The 22,128-nt window shown below is 47.5% G+C and overlaps 1 protein-coding gene across 4 annotated transcripts in view; it reads left to right on the top strand.

Annotated features, from left to right (window-relative positions):
* The window catches only part of paplna (papilin a, proteoglycan-like sulfated glycoprotein), a 151,590-nt gene that overhangs the window by 75,887 nt on the left and 53,575 nt on the right, over positions 1–22,128 (top strand). For 3 of the 4 annotated variants that reach the window (XM_060828689.1, XM_060828690.1, XM_060828688.1), the window contains 9 exons: positions 757–843; positions 1,785–2,070; positions 3,801–3,906; positions 5,283–5,412; positions 9,117–9,429; positions 14,343–14,480; positions 15,313–15,440; positions 19,245–19,523; positions 21,839–21,947. In XM_060828689.1, coding sequence (XP_060684672.1) covers positions 757–843; positions 1,785–2,070; positions 3,801–3,906; positions 5,283–5,412; positions 9,117–9,429; positions 14,343–14,480; positions 15,313–15,440; positions 19,245–19,523; positions 21,839–21,947 — 1,576 coding nt within the window. The remainder of the gene's footprint in view (positions 1–756; positions 844–1,784; positions 2,071–3,800; positions 3,907–5,282; positions 5,413–9,116; positions 9,430–14,342; positions 14,481–15,312; positions 15,441–19,244; positions 19,524–21,838; positions 21,948–22,128) is intronic. The other variant, XM_060828691.1, reaches the window with a different exon arrangement.

Raw genomic sequence — 22,128 nt, 5'->3', positions numbered from 1 at the left:
GTTGCTTTCTGAGGATTGTTCCTGTTCAACCTCAGATCCTTCCTTCCTTCCTCCCTTCTTTCCTTCCTTTCTTCCTTCCTTTTCCTTCCTTCCTTCCTTCCTTTTCCTTCTTTCCTTCCCTTCCTTCGTTCCTTTCCTTTCTTTCTTGCTGTATGGGGAAGGAGTGCTACGTTCTCCACCCGCACCCCCTGTTCCCGAAGTGACTGCACTGGGACATGTCCTGAAGTCAGGATAGGTGCCACAGCAATGCTGCCTTCAAGATACCGGTCTGGAGAGGGGGGTGCAGATGGCACTGGGTGTCCCGGGGGAGTGGGGGGTTTATTTGGATGCCGAGAGGAGGAGGCATAACAGGGTTGGGGTGGGGGAGATCAAGGAGAGAGTGTCGGGCTAGGCTGAAGGGAGGATTCTGGGGAAGACACTGAACAGGGTGAGGGGTTTCTGGGAGAGGAGGTGGAGCAGAGTCTGTGGATGGCAGGGTGGGAGTGGGGAAGGACAGGAGATGGAGGTGTTGGCAGAGGAGAGGGCGAGAGGGGTGTCAGGGGGCTAGGCAGGGAGAGCAGGAGTGGGAGTTAGGGTGGAGTTGGGTGGGGGGGGTCAGAGGGTGAGAGGTCACTGGGCAAGGGGAGTCTCAGGCCGAGGAGGAGGGACAGCTTCCAGTTCCTGTCAGTGTCACCAGGCCATTGTGGCAGCCATCTCTCCACCCACCCTCACCGTCTCCTGATGCGTTCCTCGTGACACTTTGTCTCTTTTCCTCAGAGGTGCCCAGCTTTCCAGATCCAACAGGATTTAACCCGGACGAGGACTTGTCGGCATTCCCGAACGCTGGACCTCCTCTGTTTCCTGGTGAGTCATTGTCTGCCCTGGGCCACTAGCCAGAGTCCCAGTGGAGTTATCAGAGACTGGAGGGATCTCGGGTGGGTTCATCGGCTTCATCACCTGTGGGGTGAGAGACTGCATGGAGGTCTGTTCTCAAGGAGTTCGATCCGAGACATGAGGGCGACAGGGATAAAAGGGGAGGGGGAGAAAGTGGGAACAGCATACACTGTTGGATATTAGCCTTTATCGTATTGAATGGTGGAGAAGGTTTGACGGGCTGAATGGCGTGCCCAACGGGTACACCCTGCCCAGTGTCACACTGCGGGAACACCCTGCCCAGTGTCTCACTGCGGGAACACCCTGCCCAGTGTCTCACTGCAGGAATGCTGTGTCCAAAGTGTGTTTAAGAGTGAGTCCCAGTCTCCTCTCTGAGCTGATGGTGTATATTCCTGTCACGTTATGCTGACGCTGTAGAGAGGACTGGCAGCCTTTGCACAGACCTATCCAGCTGTTTCATTCCAGGTGATGGGACCCTTCCTGTCGTCTGTGTTTCCCATTGGGTCTCTGCGGCCATTCCTTCAGAGCCTCTGAACTGTTGGAGCCGGTGCTACAGTAATTCGGGCTGTCTTTGTGGAACGTGAGTGGTTGCCCCCAGCCCCTGGTCAGCATCCATGTTTGGATCCTGGTGATGGGCTCCAGGGAAACCCACTGGGAGATAGTGAGTACTGCAGGTGCTGGAGATCAGAGTAGAGAGGGTGGTGCTGGAAAAGCACAGCAGGTCAGGCAGCGTCTGAGGAGCAGGGGTGTCAATGTCAGGGCTTGTGCCCAAAACATCGAGTTTCCTGCTCCTCAGATGCTGCCTTTTCCAGCACCTCCCTCATGACTCCAGTAAAACCCATCCAGCATTCACTCACTGCATCATGTTGCCACTGAAACCTCATCGTCCTCCTCTGCCCATTTTTTTTCAGGAGCCCATTCTCCGGACTACCTGCCAGATGGTGGGGAAACCAACCTCCTTCCTGTGCCCCCGGGACCCAGCGGGTGGGATCTGCCCCAGCTGTACCCGCCAACCTCGGATTCAGACCCTCCAGGGACCGGCTTCATCCCTGACCCCTCGAGGACATGGCTGCCCCTAATGGGTCCAGACAGTCGGGACTGTCACACCGAACCGTACGGCTGCTGTCCAGATGGATACGCCACAGCCACTGGACCAGGGGGACAGGGCTGCCCCACCATCCCCTGCTACAAGAGCAGGTAACCGGTTCGATTCCTTCCCCTGATGTCTGAGTGGATGGTGAGCTTTCACCATTAAGGGAGGCTTCTTCTGACCCACTTCAGAGGCCAGGGGACAGCCCAGGGCGGGAGGGAGAGCTTGCTGCATGGTCAGAGGTATCACCTCCTCAGCTCAGATATAACAAAGGCTCCCTCCTGCCCACGCAGGTGAACGTTAGCACTCACAGGCAACTGTTTGACTCAGAGCAGGGAGGAGCCAGGTTCTTCTTGGTGCTCAGACCAACATCTAATCCCCACACAAGGTCCCTGCCAAAACAAACTGACAATTGCACCATTATTATGACTCCTGGAAATTTGACAAGGCTCGGTGGTGTTTCCAGGACATCTGAGGGCCAGTGATTGGGGAGAATGGGACGAGGATGGCGTTTGGAGAGAACTGGACAAGGGTGGTGTTTGGGGAGAGTTTGAGAACAATGTTTGGGGAGAGATGAACGGTTTGGGGGAGAGATGGACGAGGGTGGTGTTTGGGGAGAGTTGGACGAGGGTGGTGTTGGGGGAGAGTTGGATGAGGGTGGTGTTGGGGGAGAGTTGGACAAAGGTGGTGTTGGGGGAGAGTCTGACGAGAGTGGTGTTTGGAGGAGAGCTGGACGAAGGTGGTGTTGGGGGAGAGCTGGACGAGGGTGGTGTTGGGGGAGAGTTGGACGAGGGTGGTGTTGGGGGAGAGCTGGACGAGGGTGGTGTTTGGGGGAGAGTGGGACGAGGGTGGTGTTGGGGGGAGAGTCGGACGAGAGTGGTGTTTGGGGGAGAGCTGGACGAAGGTGGTGTTGGGGGAGAGCTGGACGAGGGTGGTGTTGGGGGAGAGTTGGACGAGGGTGGTGTTGGGGGAGAGCTGGACGAGGGTGGTGTTTGGGGGAGAGTCAGACGAGGGTGGTGTTGGGGGGAGAGTCTGACAAGGGTGGGGTTGAGGGAAGAGTCTGACGAGGGTGGGGTTGGGGGAGAGTCGGACGAGGGTGGGGTTTGGGGGAAGAGTCGGACGAGAGTGGTGTTTGGGGGAGAGCCGGACGAGGGTGGGGTTTGGGGGAAGAGTCGGACGAGGGTGGTGTTGGGGAGAGTCGGACGAGGGTGGTGTTGGGGAGAGTCGGACGAGGGTGGTGTTTGGTGTCAGAACAGCCCTTTTCCAGATCCACTCATTTCCAAAGGATGAGCCAGTGACTGAAATGTGAATGCCTCCAGGACAATACCATTCACTCAGTATTCCTGGTCTCCTGATAAAGTGTGTTTCAGCATCTCACAGACGTGACTTTGACAGAAATTTAAAAACTTGTCACTGACACCTCATTTTCTTTCTCTTCCAAACGTCTGCAATTGGATGTGCCCTTTCTTGCATTGCTTTAATGTGGCTGGTGTTTGGAATAAGTGTGGAGTTGTAGGTTGGATTTTCAATCTGGGGTTGGGAATGTGACATCCAATTGGAATCCTTTGTGAGGGTTGAATTTGGTGATAAGTGCTGAGCCCCTCTGATCTGTCGGAACTTTGACCCGAGTTACAAAGGCAGCCGGCAGCCATTTTGGAACTGCCAGTTAGATGGGTTAATCGGGTTGTGGAATGAGGTGGGCCACAGATATGTGTGATAGGCTAATTTTCCACAAAGAAAGTAATTTGTGAAACACTGTATGAAGCGATGGAATGTTTTCGTTTTGAATTGAAGGCATTTTTCCTCTTTTTTTCAACCCCCTCCCCGATCTGCTCAGGTATGGCTGCTGCCCTGATGGAGTGACATCAGCGAGGGCGTATGGCCAGGCTGGTTGCCCGACATTTCCGACCGACAGTTCTCATAACGATGACCAGCAGCTTTTTGTAAGTGTGTCAGGTGTGTCTTCCTATACTGGGCTTCCTTCAAGTCACATGTGAAAAGTTACAGGATTCGGACTGACCGGGCAGTGAAATGAGAAGCATTGGAATGTTTGGACAATAACACCTAACGGGAGATTTATGAAGTTGTTCTCGTCCAGACACACATCCATTTTGAAGGTTAAATTTCCAGTCCCCTCACACTGACTCTCCACTTCTCTCTGATCTGATGCCCTCTTGTAGATAGCCACAGCCCATGCCCAAGACTAGGTGGTGGGTGTTGCACTCTCAGGGGGCTATCCGGATCTTATTCCCACTGCGTGTGCCATCAGCTAGGGAGGGCAGTGGTCAGAACCCACTTGTCAATGGTAGCACCTTCGGTATGCTGTGGATGCAGCATGCAGCACGCTGTGCCTGCAGGGGGTCTTGCACACTGCCAGCCTCAGTACTGTGCACGAGTGGACAACGCCCCCCCCCCCCACCCCGAGGCTCAGTGTGAAATCTCAGCCCATTGAGCAGGAACCGCACCCCATCCCAAACTTTGCAGTTCCCTCCTAAGGTCTCGTCACCCCCACGTCTGTCCCTCTCTCCCTTCCTCCCGCCCTCCCTCCCGCTCTCTCTCAATATCCCCATACACAAGTGGACTCATTGAAACTTAGCAACATAGAAAATATAGGGGCAGGATGAGGCCCTTCAGTCCGGCCCTGCCATTCAATAAGATCACAGCTGATCATCCAACTTTCTACCCTGTTCCCACTTCCTCCCCAAACCTTTGATTCCTTTAGCCCTGAGAACTAAATCCCGTGTGTCTCTGCACTGTCCGCCTTGCCACCCAACTTTGTGCAAATCTGGTGCTATTATATTTAATTACCTTCTCTAAATCATTACTATACATTGTGGTTAGCTAGGATCCAAGTATTCATCCCTGTGGTACCCCAGTAGTCACTGCCTACTACTTGGGAAGAAAAGGCCCATTTACTCCTACTCTGTTTCCTGTCTGCTGTGTCAGTACACTCTCCCCATTCCCAGGTGCTTTAACTTTACAGTCGGGAGTGTGGTGCTGGAGAAACACAACAGATCAGGCAGCATCCGAGGAGCAGGAGAATCAACGTTTCAGTTCAGAGTCCTTCATCAGGCCTGAAACATCGATTTTCCTGCTCCTCGGATGCTGCCTGGCCTGCTGTGCTTCTCCAGCACCGCACTCTCAACTTTGCTCTCCAGCACCAACACACCTCACTTTAGTCTCAAAGTGCCTTGGGATACTTACCGTATTAAACTGACTGTTCATCACAAGTGGGTTTTTATCGAGAGTCAGCACTGTGGGAAGAGAATTCCGTGGGAGATATTGTGAATACAGCGATTGGTTTTTGTACTTCACGCAGGAGTCACAGGTCACTGTTCGAGACAATCCATCGGGTGAATGTCGGAGCTCCATGTTTGGTTGTTGTCACGATGAATTGACCCCTGCCTTAGGCCCGAGTGGAGAAGGTTGTAGGAGTGGTCCCAGACACCGTGAGTACCATCGCATTCTGGGAGTGTATAATGAGTGGTGGCCACAGGCCATAACATAGAAACAGGATAGGAGCAGGAGTAGACCATGTGGCCTACTCTACTGTTCAATATGATCATGGCTGATCATTGCACTCAATACCTTAATCCCATCGATCCCCAAATCCTTAATCCCTTTAACCACAAGAGCTATATCTATCATCTCCTTGAAAATACACTTTTTGTGGTAATAAATTCCACAGGCTTACCACTCTCGGGTGAAGAAATTTCTCATCTCAAACTTTAAACCTATCTTTATAACTCTAAGTTTGGACTCCCTCACCATCAGGAACATGTTAAAATGTTCTAGGTTTTTATGAGATCTCCTTTATTCTTCGAAATTCCAATGAATATAATCCTAACCGACTTAAACTCTCCTTATATGACTGTCCTGTCATGACCAGGGATCAATGTGGTAAACATTTGCTGCAGTCCCTGTATCGCAAGAGCATGGTTCCTCAAATTGCTCACACTGCTGCACATTGGCTCACCAAAGCCCTGTATGATTAATTGCACAAGACAATCTTGTTCCTGTACTCGAGTCCTCTCATTATGAAGGCCAACGTATAGTTTGCCTTCTTTAACAGCCTGCTACACCTTACACATGTACTTTCAGAAACTGGTGCACGAGGATACCCAGGTCTGACAGAATACTCCCTCTCTCAATTTACAGACAGCCAAATAATAATCTGCCCTCCTAATTTTGCTACCAAAGTTGATAACTCCTCACTTATCCCCATTATACTGCCATGCAGCTGCCCTCTCAGTCAGCTTGTCCAAATCCCACTATGACATCTCTGCATCCTCCTGACAGCTTGCCCTTTCACCCAGTTTTGTATCAGCTGCAAATTTTGCGATATTACATTTTGTTCCCTCATCTAAGTCATGCACATACATAATAGCTGGGGTCCCTGGTGTAGAACTCTGCTTGTACCTCACTAGTCACTGCCTGCTATTCAGTTTCCATTCTGCTAACTAATGTTTTCTCCATCGCAATACACTACTGCCAATCCCATGTCCTTTAATTTTACATTTTTCTCTCTTATGTGGGACTTGGTCAAAAGCCTTCGGAAAGTCCAAAATAATTAGATTACTTACAGTGTGAAAACAGGCCCTTCGGCCCAACAAGTCCACACCGACCTGCCCGAAGCGCAACCCACCCCTTACCTAACACTACAAGCAATTTAGCTGGCCCGCGCATCTTTGGACTGTGGGAGGAAACCGGAGCACCCGGAGGAAACCCACGCAGACACAGAGACAATGTGCAAACTCCACACAGTCAGCCACCTGAGGCAGGAATTGAACCCAGGTCTCTGGCGCTGTGAGGCAGCAGTGCTAACCACTGTGCCACTGTGGTGCCCATAATTCACACCCGCTCGCTTCTCTGGTCGACTTTACAAGTTATATCCTCAAAGGATTCCAGCAGCTTTTTTCAAGCATGATTTCCCGTTTGCAAATCCTGACTGTGTCTGATTCCATCACTACTTTCCAAGTGTTCTGTTGTAAAATCCTTGATAATGGATGTCAGACTCACTGATCTATAATGCCCTGTTTCCCCTCTACCTCCCTTTTTAAACAGTGGAGTTAAATTTGCTGCCCTCCAACCTGTAGAAAGTGTTTCAGAATCTAATGAATTTTGGAAGATGACCACCGTCCACTGTTTCTAGGGCTACTTCCTTAAGTACTCTTGAATATCAATTATCAGGCCCTGGAGATTGATCAGCTTTCAATCTCACCAATTTCTCCCAACACCATTTCCTACTAATACAGATTTGCTTCGGTTCCTCTCTCTCACTAAACCCTATCATTCTGGTACGTTATTTGTGTTCTTATTTATGAAGACAGAAGCAAATAATGAATTTAGTTTGTTAGCCTCCTGTTTCTGTTTCTGACTGTAAGAGACCTACCTACCTTCTCACCAATCTTTTCCCTTCACTTGGCTGTAGAACTTTGACAGTCAATTCCTACGTCCTTGAACCCCCCCCCCCCCCCCTTATTGTAAACTATGTTTTGGTCACTGTTCTCTTTGCACTTTTGCAACAGACAGGAATAAACAATTTTTGGACCTCACCCCGCTCACTCTGAATTTTTGCTATTCCCTATTGCTTTCAATAACATTTCCCAATCTTTCATAGCCAACTCATGCCTTATATCATTGTCATGATTTGGAGATGCCGGTGTTGGACTGGGGTGTATAAAGTTAAAAATCACACAACACCAGGTTATAGTCCAACAGGTTTAACTGGAAGCACAGTAGCTTTCGGAGCGACGCTCCTTCATCAGGTGATTGTCAATCAGGACCCTAGCCTCAGAACCAACTACCTCACTCTCCATACCATGGAGAACCCTATCATCGAGTCATAGGGTCCTACAGCCCAGAGACAGGCCCTTTGGCCCAAACTGGTCTATGCTGAACAATGTGTCCATCCACGCTAACCCCATTTCCCTGCACTTGGCCCATATCTTTCTAATCCTTTCCTATCCATGTATTTTTCCCAATTCCTTTTAAATGTTGGTAATGTACCCACCTCAACCACTTCCACTGGCAACCCATTCCATATGCGTACCACCCTCTGTGTAAAAATGTGCCCCTCAGTTTCCCTTTTATCCTTTCCCCTCTAACCTTAAACTGACGCCCTCTTGTCCTCAATCCCCCAACCGTGGGAAACAGACTGAGTGCATTCACCCTATCCATGCCTCTCATGATCTTATACACTTCTATCAGATTCCCCCTCAGTCTCCTATGCTCTAAAGAACAATGTCCTAGTTTGTCCAACCTCTCCCGATAACTCAGACTATGAGTCTAGACAACGTCCTTGTAAATTTCTTCTGTATTCTTTCCAGTTTCATAACATCCTTCCTAAAGCAAGGTAACCACAACTGAATACAATACTCCAAGTGCGGTCTCATCAACGTCCTGTACAACTGCAACATAACTTCCCAACTTCTATACTCAGTGCCCTGACTGATGAAGACCAGTGTGCCAAAAGCCTTCTTCACTGCCCTGTCTAACTGGGACTCCACTTTCAGAGAGCTGTGCACCTGAACTCCAAGGTCCCTCTGTTCCACTACACTCCTTAAGGCTCCACTATTAAACATGAAACCCCTCCCTTGATTTGACTTTCCAAAATGCAAGACCTCACACTTAACCATATTATGATTACTCATCGCTTATATTATCATTTTCTTTCTCATTCCTAATTAATACTATTTAAGATGGCCTGGCCTGTTCTCTAGTTGGTTCCTCAACATATTGGTCCAAAATACCATTCCATGTACATTCTAGGAATTCCTCCTTTATGGAGTTGTGAATACTTTGATTTGCCCGATCAATATTCACCCATAATTACATAGTTCCTTTACCGCACATGTCTGATTTCCAGTTTTGATGCCATTCCCAACATTATCCCGACAGTTTAGTGATCTACGTACCACCCCACAGTTTCTTTTGCCCATTGGCACTTCTCAATTCTACCCACAGAGATTCTGCATTGTCTGGGCTAATATATTTCCTCAAAATTATGTTCATATCCTGTCTGGCCTGTTATGCTGTCAGCCATGATTATATTGGGTTGGAGGGGCCGAATGGCCTGCTGCTGCTCCGATTTCCTGTAATGTATTTCCCCGCCCTCCTTGAGGATATGTTTAATGTTTGCTGTGATTTGCAGTTTATCCAGGTCCATGCTTGCTGCTGAGCGCCGAGGGGCCCTGCTCTGACTGGACAGTCCGATGGTTCTTCATCCCAGACGCAGGCCTCTGTAACCGCTTCTGGTATGGGGGCTGCCATGGCAACCTGAACAACTTTGAGACAGAGGAGGAGTGTGAGCGTCGTTGTAGGCGGTCGGGTGGCATGAACAGGCCTGATGAAAGGACTCCCTGGTGGTCCCCGCACCCAGGACGACAGTCTGAATCCTCCCTGCCTCCTACAAGGGCTCCAAACAGAGGCTCAGTCCAACTGCAGCCAGAGCGTCCCATTTACAGGTAGTGCCTTTGTTACCACCTCCACATAGAGTCATACAGACGTACAGCACGGAAACAGGCCCTTCAGTCCAACTCTGCTCACCACATATCCCAACCCAATCTAGTCCCACTTGCCAGCACCTGGCCCATATCCCTCCAAACTCTTCCTATTTACATACCTGTCCAAATGCCTTTTAAATGCTGTAATTGTACCAGCCTCCTCCACTTCCTCCTCCACAAGGTGAGAATTGCTGCACTGCTTCCTTTCTGTGATTTTAAACAGCCGCATGAATGGTGACTGACAGGTCAGTAACCAGCGGACTGACAATCAAAATAATTACCAAAAGAAGCAGGAGCGAGTCACAGCTCCCTCAGATTTGGTCATAAATGGGAGGCATGTGACTACCGAGGGAGGCAGGTTTGGGGATCCACAAGGTACTACTGGAACAGAGTGGAGAGGGTGGTGCTGGAAAAGCACAGCATCCGAGTAGAGGGAGAATCGACGTTTCGGGCATCCCTGATGAAGGACTCATGCCTGAAATTTTGATTTTCCTGCTCGTTCGATGCTGCCTGACCGGCTGTACTTTTCCAGCGCCACAGTCTTGACTCTGATCTCCAGCATCTGCAGTCCTCACTTTCTCCCGGTACTAATGGAACAGCCTCAGCTCTTCTGTACATTGAAGTTCTGGCAACCTGTGTACTCAGGAACAAGGACAGTAGGAACTATGAGCAAACTGACCACAGCATATACTGCAGGAAGCCTTTCAAGTGAGAGGTGGGAAGAAGGAATGATGTACTGAGTATGGTATAGTAAGGGGAATGATCCTGTTCTCTGGAGTCAACAGTGAGAGCCTCAAAAAGCTGTTCATTCCTGGTTCCAGGATTGAGAGTATCTCCTCAGGGCTGGAGAGGGACTTGGTGTGGAATGTAAAGGTCTAGTTTTCATGTGGGGACTATTAAAAGGTCGAGCGAAGAAGGAGCTCCTTATGAGGGATTATAATCAGCCATGGGCTAAATCCGAAATAAAGAACCGCAAAGGAAATAATCTCGGGATTATTATTTGAGTCAAAAGCTGTTTTGGCGTAGGTTAAATAAAACGAAGTTGTTACATGTCCATGATCAGTGTGGGAAGGCTGAGTTTTGACATCACAGGGGAGAAAGAAACAGTCTTCATGTCAATTGCTGTCCTACAGAGGGTCGAAACCGAGGGCTCTGTCCATAGAGGGCTGGAAACACAACAGGGTGATGGAGGAAAGGGAGGGAGTGACATTGAGCACAGACTTTGAAAGGGGATTCGTATCATCCGCCATCATTTCCGCCAGCTCCAAACGGACCCCACCACCAGGGATATATTTCCCTCCCCTCCCCTATCAGCGTTCCACAAAGACCACTCCCTTCGTGACTCCCTCGTCAGGTCTACACCCCCCACCAACCCAACCTCCACTCCCGGCACCTTCCCCTGCAACCGCAGGAAATGTAAAACTTGCGCCCACACCTCCTCCCTCACTTCCCTCCAAGGCCCCAAGGGATCCTTCCATATCCGCCACAAGTTCACCTGTACCTCCACACACATCATCTATTGCATCCGCTGCACCCGATGTGGCCTCCTCTATATTGGGGAGACAGGCCGCTTACTTGCAGAACGCTTCAGAGAACACCTCAGGGACACCCGGACCAACCAACCCAACCACCCCGTGGCTCAACACTTTAACTCTCCCTCCCACTCCACCGAGGACATGCAGGTCCTTGGACTCCTCCACCGGCAGAACATAACAACACGACGGCTGGAGGAGGAGCGCCTCATCTTCCGCCTGGGAACCCTCCAACCACAAGGAATGAACTCAGATTTCTCCAGTTTCCTCATTTCCCCTCCCCCCACCTTGTCTCAGTCGGTTCCCTCAACTCAGCACCGCCCTCCTAACCTGCAATCTTCTTCCTGACCTCTCCGCCCCCACCCCACTCCGGCCTATCACCCTCACCTTGACCTCCTTCCACCTATCACATCTCCATCGCCACTCCCCCAAGTCCCTCCTCCCTACCTTTTATCTTAGCCTGCTTGGCACACTCTCCTCATTCCTGATGAAGGGCTTATGCCCGAAACGTCGAATTTCCTATTCCTTGGATGCTGCCTGACCTGCTGTGCTTTAACCAGCAACACATTTTCAGCACAGACTTAGAAACCCAACTGAGAAAAGAAAAAGGCACTGGTGCAGGACTGTCACCCCTCACTGGAGCACGTGCACGGAAATCAAGCCCCTACTATTCCCCGAGTTATCGCCACAGTTAAAGATTTTGGAAGGTACACAATAGTCCCTAATTTCTACCTCTGAGGTTGACAGAAAACATGGACCGATTTTTATGCTAAACAAGAATGACTATTACAAATAAATCAATTCTCACTCCAGGTAAACAATTATGAAGTAATTCTACATGTAATTCTACTTGTTAAAACTAGAATCCACTTGTAAAGTCCTCCCTCGCCACATGCACACAGCTAGACCAAAAATGCATAGATCTCATGGTGGAGGGGAAGACTGGGAAGGCAGGTCACTGACCCTTGTTCACAGGGTTTGCTGAGATGATCCTTTTGCTGTTCTCAGTCTTCCTTCTGCAGGTTTGCAGAACACTCAAGGTGACTGGTTCACACTTACAAAAGTCTTTGATTTATTAATTGAAAGAAACTCACAGCTTACAGCAATTGATGAGGGGAAATAAACTGCCTGTCTTCAAGTTTGAGATGCTTCTCACTGAAAAGCAAAAGCAGGTCCGCCTCTTTCAAACGTCTGCCCCAAACATTCACATCCCCAATCTGTTCAGCTACGTAGGAGTCACTCTCAAAGTTGTTGACAGGCAAGTTGGCCTTAGTCATTGTCAGCATTTCACAGCCCAATCAGCTACTTGTTGCTAGCCAAATCTTCGCTCAGACCTGGCATTGTGTATCAAAACAGATTATTTAATGCTTTGTTAGTAAAGGTCTGTCCAGGAAAAAGTGATCATAACATTGATAGACTTTCACCTTGGAGATTTTAAAAAAAACCTAGGTCTGACTCTTCTATTTTAAATTGAAATAAAGACATTTATAAAGAAGTTAAGGCAGAGCTGGTTATAATAGACTGAGAAATAGATTAATGTTGCAGACACTCATAGCTGACGAAGGAGGTGTTAAGGATGATATCAGATTGAAAGAAAAAAAATACAAAGATTTATAGTAAACCAGAATATTGAAAACATTTTAGAAACCAGCAAAGAATGGCTTAAAATGGTGGAAGAAAATTAGAATACAAGTAAACCGAATAAGAAATATAAAAAACAGACAGTAAAAGTTTCTATAAGTATATAAACAATAGGGATTGGCAAAGATCTTGAACAAATATTTTGTAATGTTTCTGTCTTCACAGTAGAAGACACAACATTGCAACAAAGAACAGGAGGAAATTAAGAAATCAAATGTAATACTACACTCTCATTTAAGAAAAAAGTAATGGGACTTGGGGTTCACATGTTCTCCTTACATACCCGGACTCAAGGATCTCCATCCTGGGATCTTAAAAGAAATCAGAATTACTATGATGCAGGCCCATTTGGCCCATCATGGTTCCTGGTGGGGGACATGATGGTGCCAATCTGCCCTTCCCCCATAACCCTGCACATAATTTCTATCCAAATAATCATCCAACATTCTTTAATGCCTCAATTGAACCTGCCTCCATCACATTTTTCAGGCAGTGCATTCCACACCCTAACTACGTATTTCTCACATTGCCCCTGCTTCTTTTGTACACCACTTTAAATCTGTGCTGTCTTGTTCTGGTTCCTTTTCTACACGGGAAACTTTCTCCCTATCTACTCTGTGCAGCTCGCTTATGGTTTTGAAAACCTCTCTCAGATCTCCCCTCAGCACCTTCTCTCCAGGGAGAACAGTCACAACTTCCTCGTCACTGAAGTTTCTCATCCCTGGAACCATTCTTGTAAATCACATCTGCACTCTTTCTAATGTTTCCTATAAAAAGGCATTCACATCTGTATACAGTATCCCTAGCTGTGGTTTGCACAAATCCAGCATCACCTTCTTGCTGTTGTACTCTATGCCTCTGTTAATAAAGATGATGTGGACTGTAGTGGAGAAAGCCAGAAGTCACGTGACACCACGTTATAGTCCAACGGGTTTATTTGAAATCATGAGCTTTCGGAGCGCTGCTGCTTGGTCAAATGAAGACTTATGACATTGCCTATGGATAAAGCTGAGAAACACTGCCTGCTTTATTAACTGCTGTCTCCACCTGCCCTGCTATCAATAATGATCTGTACACATATTCCTCCAGGTCCCTCTCTATCTGCACCCCCTGATGAAGTGTACCCCCTATTTTATCCTGCCTTTTTAATATACTTACACCCAAAGCTGCACCTATCCGTCCACTCCACCAACTTGTCCATGTCCTTTTATAGTTCATTTGGGAATTCAAACAACTGCAGAGCTGGTGGATATGTTGGTTGTAATCTTCCAATGTACCTGAGAGTTTGGAGAAGTCACAGCACTGGAAAATCACAGGTGTAGCCTCATTGCAGACACTGAGCTCACCCCATGTTTACTTGACACCATTTGGACTTTGTGGGACTATTTAACTTCTCAAGGGCAATGACGAATGGAGAATAAATGCTGGCCCAGTTAGCAACTCCCATATCCCATAAATGAATAAAAGCATACCCATTCTGTGTAGGGAATATCACATGGACTGTATAAAATATCACAATAGCCAGCAGTACAGGAGATTCTGATATTGCATTGAATAATTAATCCAGAGCAGCAGGTCAATGCCAAATGATTGGTGTAACTTTCAGAACCACCAGCCATTAATCCTCCAATCGAGACATATTTGACAGGATTTGTTTGTGTTCTAAATTTCAGACTGAACAAATGTTCCTTTGTTTCCCAGGTTAAATATCGAAAGGTCAGATCCTTCTTCAGTGAGTGCCCGGCCAGGACAAACTGTGAGGTTACTGTGCAGGGTGGATGCATTCCCAACTCCTCGTATTGAGTGGTACAAAGATGGAAGACTGCTATTTTCAGTAAGGTCAGTTCAGTTATCCTGAAGATAGCTGTGAACAGACCCTTCTCACATCCTAGAGCTCAGCATGCCAAATGATCCAATGTTGTCCTCAATGTGCCTTATCCCATGTGGCCATTGTCCCTGACAGGTGACAGAATAGGAGAAGGAGTGGGCCATTTGGCCCTCCCGAGTCTTCTCTGCTGTTCACTGGCTGATCTGTTTGTGTTTCCAATTTCACATTCCCATGTATCCTCAGTTCCCTGCCTAACATGAACCTATCCACCTCGGTCGCAAAAACATTCAAGGTCCCCACCACCACCACCTTCTGAAGTCACACAGTACTCAGGTGAAAAAAAAATTCATCTCTGGCCTGAACGTTTAAATCCCTAGTTTTAAAACAGTGCTCTCGAGTTCTGAACTGTCCCACAAGAACATCTTTTCCATGTCCACCTTGTTATATAACCATTCAAGATCTTAAATGCTTCAATTAAATCATCCCTCACTTTTCTAACTCCAGTTGAAATGAATCCAGCCTGGCTCTGCTATCCTCACCGTGCGTAGAGCTCAGCACTGTCTTTTTTGGTTGGGGAGTATTTTGCAACGAAGCACTATGGCAAATAAACTATTGTAATGTGGGAAGCATACAGCAAGATCCCAGAAATATGGTCACATTTTAGGGATATTGGTTGAGAGGTAAATGTTGGTTCCAGGACAGTTGGGACCTGCAATGACATCTCTTGTGAACAGTGGTGTCAGTGCCGATGTGGCTGTCCCTCAGCACCGTGCTGTTAACCAGGGGGACATTCCTGCTGAACCGCTGGGCCCAGCTTGCTAACTTGTTGTTCCTTGCATACAGACACAGACAGCAGCCTGATGGATCATTGCAAATCAGCTGGGTCCGGGAACAAGATGCTGGATTGTACACGTGTCGAGCATCAAATGCTCATGGTCAGGCGTCCCGCCCGGTTCAGCTGAACATTCAAGGTACTGTCTGTCCATGTGTGTTGTGTCTCCATGTCTGCCCATATATGTATATGTGCATGACATGCATGTCTGTCTGTCTGACCACATATGTGTGTATGTGCGCGTGCATGGCATGTGTATCAGGAAATTTGACCTCAAACATTGAACCTTAAAGAACTGAGGCCCTGGGTGTTGTGATTTAATGTACAGGTGATTAGGCCCCACATTCTTTCAGTTACACCAGTTGTGTAAAGGTGTTGGTGTATCACTACAATCACCACATGACTCTCTTGTACACTACTATTCAGAGAAACTAACAGTAGGCCATTTGTTCCCTTAAGACTACTCTATCATACATTCTGATCAGCCATGGTCATCGTGAATGTCTTTCTTGAATGTATCCAGTGACTTGGCCACTACAGGCTTCTGTGGCCAAGAATTCAACAGATTCATTACCCTTCTGAGTGAATATTTCTCATCTCAGTCCTCAATGGCCTAGCCCAAAGTCTGACTCTGCGTCTGCTGGTTCGAGACTTCTCAACCAGAGAAAGCAGCATCATTTCTGAATCACATCTGTTGAGTCCTGTTAGAGGTTTGTATGTTCTAATCAGATCAATTTCCCCTCTCATCCCTTGAAATTTTAGTAAATACAAATCCAGTCAAACCAATTTGTTCTCAGCACAGTTCTGCCATTCTAGTATTAGAACATAGAACATAGAAGGATACAGCGCAGTACAGGCCCTTCGGCCCTCGATGTTGCGCCGACCGAATCCTACCTAACCTATACTAGCCCAATAACTTCCAAATGCCTATCCAATGCCCGCTTAAATGACCATAAAGAAGGAGAGTTCACCACTGATACGGGCAGGGCATTCCATGAACTCACAACCCGCTATGTGAAGAATCTACCCCTAACATCTGTCCTATACCTACCACCCCTTAATTTAAAGCTATGTCCCCTAGTAACACCTGACTCCATTAGCGGTAAAAGGTTCTTAGTATCTACCCTATCTAAACCCCTAATCATCTTATACACTTCTATCAGATCTCCCCTAAACCTTCTCTTCTCCAATGAGAAGTGGACTGAACCTCCACTGCATTGCCTCTGTCTTGGGTACAGAGACCAAATAGTATGGAGTACTCCAACTGTGGTCTCCCCAGGGCCCTGTATAACTGCAGTAAGGTAGCCCTGAATCCAAACTCTCATACTGTTACAATGAAGGCCAGTATGATTCTAATTGCCTGTCTACTGCATTGCTTGCTGTACAAGGACAGGCAGGCTGTTTTGTACGTACACGCTTCCCAATATGCCACTATTTAAATACTGTATCTTTTCACACCAAGGACACTGATATACAGCACAGAAGAACAGCCATCAGCCCATCATGTCTGCACTGGTCAAAAACAACCACCTAACTACATTCTAATCCCATTTACCACCATTTAACCCATTGCTTTGTATGCCTTGGTATCGCAAGTGCACATTTCTTAACTGTTATAAGGGTATCGGCGTCCACCACCCTGGCAGGTAGTGAGTTCCACCCTCTGGGTGAAAAAGGTTGTCCTCACATTCCCTGTATACCTTCTGCCCTTGTGTCCTCTGGTCAAGGGGAAACGTTCCTTCCTGTCTACCCTATCTCCGCCCCTTATAATTTTATACATCTCAAACATGTCCCCTCTCAATCTCCTCAGCTCTAAGAAAAACAACCCCAGTCTGTCCAATCTCTCTTCATAACGGAAGCTCTCTAACCCAGGCAACATCCAGGTAAATCTCCTCTGCACTATCACATCCCTCCTGTAATGTGGATTCCAAAATTGCACGCACTCCAGCATTCCCAGCTCCAGCTGCGACATTCCTGTCTTTTCCAAACACTCTGATAGCTTCAGTCCTTTCCCGCTCCCTCTGATATTTGATGTAAATTGTTCAAGTGACTGTACAGACTATTTCGAGGTAGCTTCCCTCATGCTAATCAGAATACTAATTCGTAAATTGCAGAAAACTTTGCTAAAACAACACTGATATTAATTTGTGAAGTAATTTTGTGAATTGTAGCTGCTCTCATTCACTCCATTGTGAATCAGAGCAGCTTTGACTCTTACCACCACATCATTTCCTTAATAAAAACCCTTGTGTTTTGTACAAACTTGTGCTCATCATGAAAGCTGACTATGTAGTGTAAGCGAGACTGGACAATTGTGAAAAAGTGAGATTGTATTAATCTTCCCAAAGCAAGGCCAGCTCACAGCAATATTCTCTGAGTGGGCTCCCCATCCACTCTTCCAGATTACTGCAGCCTGTCATCGTCCTTCACCTAAGGTGATCTGGCTCATCTCGATCAAAAACAGATCTGCAAATAAAATGCAGACATGAAGCACTGGAGAAACTCAGCAGCTCTGGCATTATCTGTTGAGAGAGAGAAAACACAGAAGATAACGTTTCAAGTCCAATATCACACTTCTTATGAACCTGTTCACTCTATTCCTTTCCATACAGATGTGGCCCAGACCTGCTGAGTTTCTCGAGTATTCTTGGGCTTTTATTTCAGATTCCTCGCTCTTGTTTCACTCTTAATCTGCAAATAAAACACCGATTCCCGCTTATTTGCATGCGCCTCCTGTGTGTGTGTGTGTGTGTGTCTGTGTGTGTGTCTGTGTGTGTGTGTGTGTGTGTGTGTGTGTGTGTGTGTGTGTGCGCGCGTGCGTGTGGTGCTGGTATTTGTTATCCTGCTCTGATGTTGGTATTCCCTTGTGGAGGTGGTGGCTGGAATTGGGTTTCATTTTCCAAATAAGTTTTCTAATCCCTGACCACCTCAAACATCATCATTCAGCCAGGTGGACTAGCCATCGGTTATTCCACCCAGTGATACCTGATCTTTTCCTCTTGCATTCATGGAGTTCAGAGAGAACGGTGAAATGGGCAGATAGAGCCCAACAGTGATATCTGTTAGAAGGAACAATATGGGAATGGAGTAATCTTAAAAAGGGGACAATGGGCAGACACCTTAAGTGTCCCTCTCAAGCCCTTCAAGTTAGAGTTAATCAAACAGAGTTACTGAACTTTGGAACAGAATATAAAGACCTGCTGTAGGAAGAATATAATTTAATTGGAGAGGGTTCAGAAAAAATTTACAAGGCTGTAACTGGGACTGGAGGATTTGAGTTATATGGAGAGACTGGGACCTTTATCCACTGATAGTTCATTCCACCTACAAGCCACCCTCTATCAGAGAAAGTGGTAGATGCAGGTTACAACATAACTAGGAAGAGTTTAGAGGCCACATAGGCAAATGGGACTAGTTTAGTTTGGAAAAGTTGGTAGGTATGGACAAGTCAGATTGAAGAGTCTGTTTACTGACTGTAAGATCAGAATGTCACGGTCAGGCTTCACAAATCACTGTTTAGGCCTCAGCTGGAATATTCTGGATGTGACACTTGGGGAAAAATGTTGCGGCCTTTTGAAAAGGTATCGATGAGGTTGCTACAGTAATACCAGGGTGGGTACTTCAGTTAGAAAGAGGAAGTGGTGACACTCGGACTGCAGCCATTGAAAGGGAGAACGTGTCCTGGGCAATTGGCACCCCTTCCTTTGGGATAGGAGTTTTTGGACTGAATGGCCCCCTCCTATGCTGTAAAATTCTTGAACCTCACTGTCTGAGCCCCTCTCCTTTAACTGTAAACTATTTAGATCAATGTTTTGTTTGGAAACTCTGGTGGATGATGTTTGAGGATTTGGTCGATGCTTTTAGACAATCTCAGCCAGGTGTCTCTGGGAATGATGGGCTTTCTGTCTTTGATTTGTCTCTTGTGCTGTTTCCCCATGTCTAGCTGCTGCTCACATCCGGCCTAGCGTGTCTGTGATCGAAGCCCAGGTTGGTTTCTCAGCCCAGTTACCGTGTCTGGCTGAAGGATGGCCAAGATCCCAGAGGTTCTGGGAGAGAGATGGTACCCACATTGGACCGGAGGCACAGCCCCGGCTCACTCAGCTGGATGACCAGTCTTTACGCTTTACCTCAGTAACACCCAGCGACGCAGGGGAATACGTCTGTGTCGCCCACAATACCGCGGGACAGCTGCAAAGGATGGTGGTGGAACTTAAGGTCAAAGGTTTTTAACGACAGTCAACTTTGCATTTCCAAGGCTGGTCAAATTGCGGAGAGATAGTTGTAAGCTCGCGTTGTCACTGTGTGAGAATGCTGTATCCAGAGTGAGGCCAGGCCAGGCCTTTCTCCCTCAGATTCCCATCACATAGTTCCCTAAGGCACCACTCCAAAGACTGAGGCTAACTTTCCCATACAGTACACATAGAGAGAGTGAGTGTCCTTGTAGACGTTTCTGTAGCAACTTTCATAGAATCTACACTATGGAAACAGGCCATTTTGCCCAACAAGTTCACACTGACCCTCGGAAAGGCATCCCACCCAGACACATTCCCCTACCCTATTACTCTACATTTCCCATGCCTAACACACCTGGCCTACACATCCCTGAACACAATGAACAATTTCGCGTGGCCAATACATCCTAACCTCTGCATTTTTAGATTGTGGGAGGAAACCGGGAGCACCCGGAAGAAACCCACATAAACATAGGGAGAATGTGCAAACTCCAGTCACTGAGCCACCGCACCTCACTTACTGAGAGTCTCCTAACTTACTGAAAGAAAGAGACTCTCAGTAAGTGAGGCCACAACACGCCGTGAATGAAGTCCTTCAGAGGGGTCATACTGAAGGAAGCCCGAGGGATAATCTTTGCAAAACAAGGTCCCACTAAAAAGCACTCATGACAACAACCAGAAAATCTCTCGTTCCTGTCAACTAAAATTGCTGTTCCCTGAAAGAGAGCAATGGGCCCTTTGACTTGGACCTGAGGAGGGTTGGGAGCCTTATTTCCATGGTGAGGGTCAGGACATCTGTCTTTCATGGAGGATAACAGGGAGGTTATGGCTCCTCAGGGTCAATGTCTTCACTAACTGGTGTTCAAAGCTGATCTCTCAAACTGCTAGACAAATACCGTGACACCACAGAAAGCCAGGGGACCAATGGCATGGAACTAACCAATTCCTTCCCTGACCCCAGTTGTCCCAATGTGAACTGAAACCAAGCTAGGTAGAGCAAGTGCTTATTTAGTAAAGGTCAATCATGTGCATAGAACCCCAGAACTGGTAACTGGGCTGCAGAGGGTAGGTGCTGAAAATATGTTGCCGTAAGAGCGCAGCAGGTCAGGCAGCATCTAAGGAGCAGGAAAATCGACGTTTTGGACATGAACCCTTCTTCAGGAATGAGGAAACACTTTCCTCATTCCTGACCTGACCTGCTGCGCTTTTCCAGTAACACATTTTCAGCTCTGATCTCCAGCATCTGCAATCCTCACTTTCTCCTGCAGAGGGTAGGTTCCAATTTGATTTTGTGGAAATAGCATGTTTGTTTTGTGTCAGCATGAGGGGAGTGGAGCACAGCAAGGAGTATTCCCACCGCTCCAGATTTAAAATTCACACTTGTTGGGGGTGGATGGTGTGTTTGTAGTTGTGGCCAAGCCAGTTATTTGTCAGCCTGATAACAATACTGCCAATGTACCTGATAACAAGAGGTAGGTGGCCAGGTGTTTTCTGGTCAGCCAGCCTGCAGAAGGCAATAGCAAATTGTTGCAGTAATTTGCCCATCACCAGTGGCAGTCCATCACCCAATACTCAAAAACAAGGAGGGGGATGGAGCGAGTCTCACTCACGCAGACTAAGTATGATCGGCTCTTGTACTTCAAGACATTTTATCGCAGATTAGCCTGATTTTATTGGGTTAATGTCTCCATGTGGCTGGGGACACAGTGTGGTGATAGTTCAGTTTAGGCTTGTTACCAATTGTGTTTATATCTGTCCCCTCTATCCTCGAACCCACCGCCAGGTGGCTGGTAGTGGGGGAGGATAGTGCGGTGGCACTTGACCTGCATGTACTTTACCCACACTCCACCTCATTCAGGTGCCCAGGGGTAATCGTACCTCGCAATACAGCTTCTGTTTATTACTTCCCTTCAGGCCCTAGCAGTGACCTGGGAAATAGGGAGGGAGCATTCCCTTTGCCTTCTTGCAATGAGCTTTAGTCGAAGGAACCAGAGCCTTTCTTCAACTCGTAGCCCTCCCTGAGGATCAGAGAAAGTCGCTGCTGCCACTTTCGATCACAGTCCCGATTATTGAGCCTGACTCCTGGTGGTAGAGTTGTCTCCTGCAGCGGGATGTTATTTTTGATCATAGCTCGGAGGTTTTAAGACAGGACCGTGTTGGACAATGGTGCTAGATCCTCCCAGCACAGGAAGCCACTATCTTGGGGAGACGGGTGACACTTACCTCCTCCTCCTAGCGAGAGAGAGAGATTACAATAAGACACACAATGTTTAACAAGACATAACTTGAGGTTTGTCTTCACTAGGAGAACTGAAGATCACAGGACCACCTCAGGATCTGCGTGTGGCCTTAAGGGGAACAGCAGAGTTCCCATGTGTGGTAGCTCCTTCCAATGCTAATGTACAGTGGACAAGGTAAGCAGAGTAATGTGTAATAAACCACAACCCAGCTGCTTTAAACCTATGCCCTCTTGAGTCATAAACTTATACAGCATGGAAATAGACCCTTCTGTCTGATTCGTCCACGTTGACCAGTTATCCCAATCTGACCTGGACCCATTTGCCAGCATTTGGCCCATAGCCCACTGAACCCTTC

The sequence above is a fragment of the Hemiscyllium ocellatum genome, chromosome 8 (genome assembly GCF_020745735.1).
Source record: "Hemiscyllium ocellatum isolate sHemOce1 chromosome 8, sHemOce1.pat.X.cur, whole genome shotgun sequence".
Classification (NCBI taxonomy): Eukaryota; Metazoa; Chordata; class Chondrichthyes; order Orectolobiformes; family Hemiscylliidae; genus Hemiscyllium; species Hemiscyllium ocellatum.
This window is presented reverse-complemented; position numbering and strand designations above follow the sequence as displayed.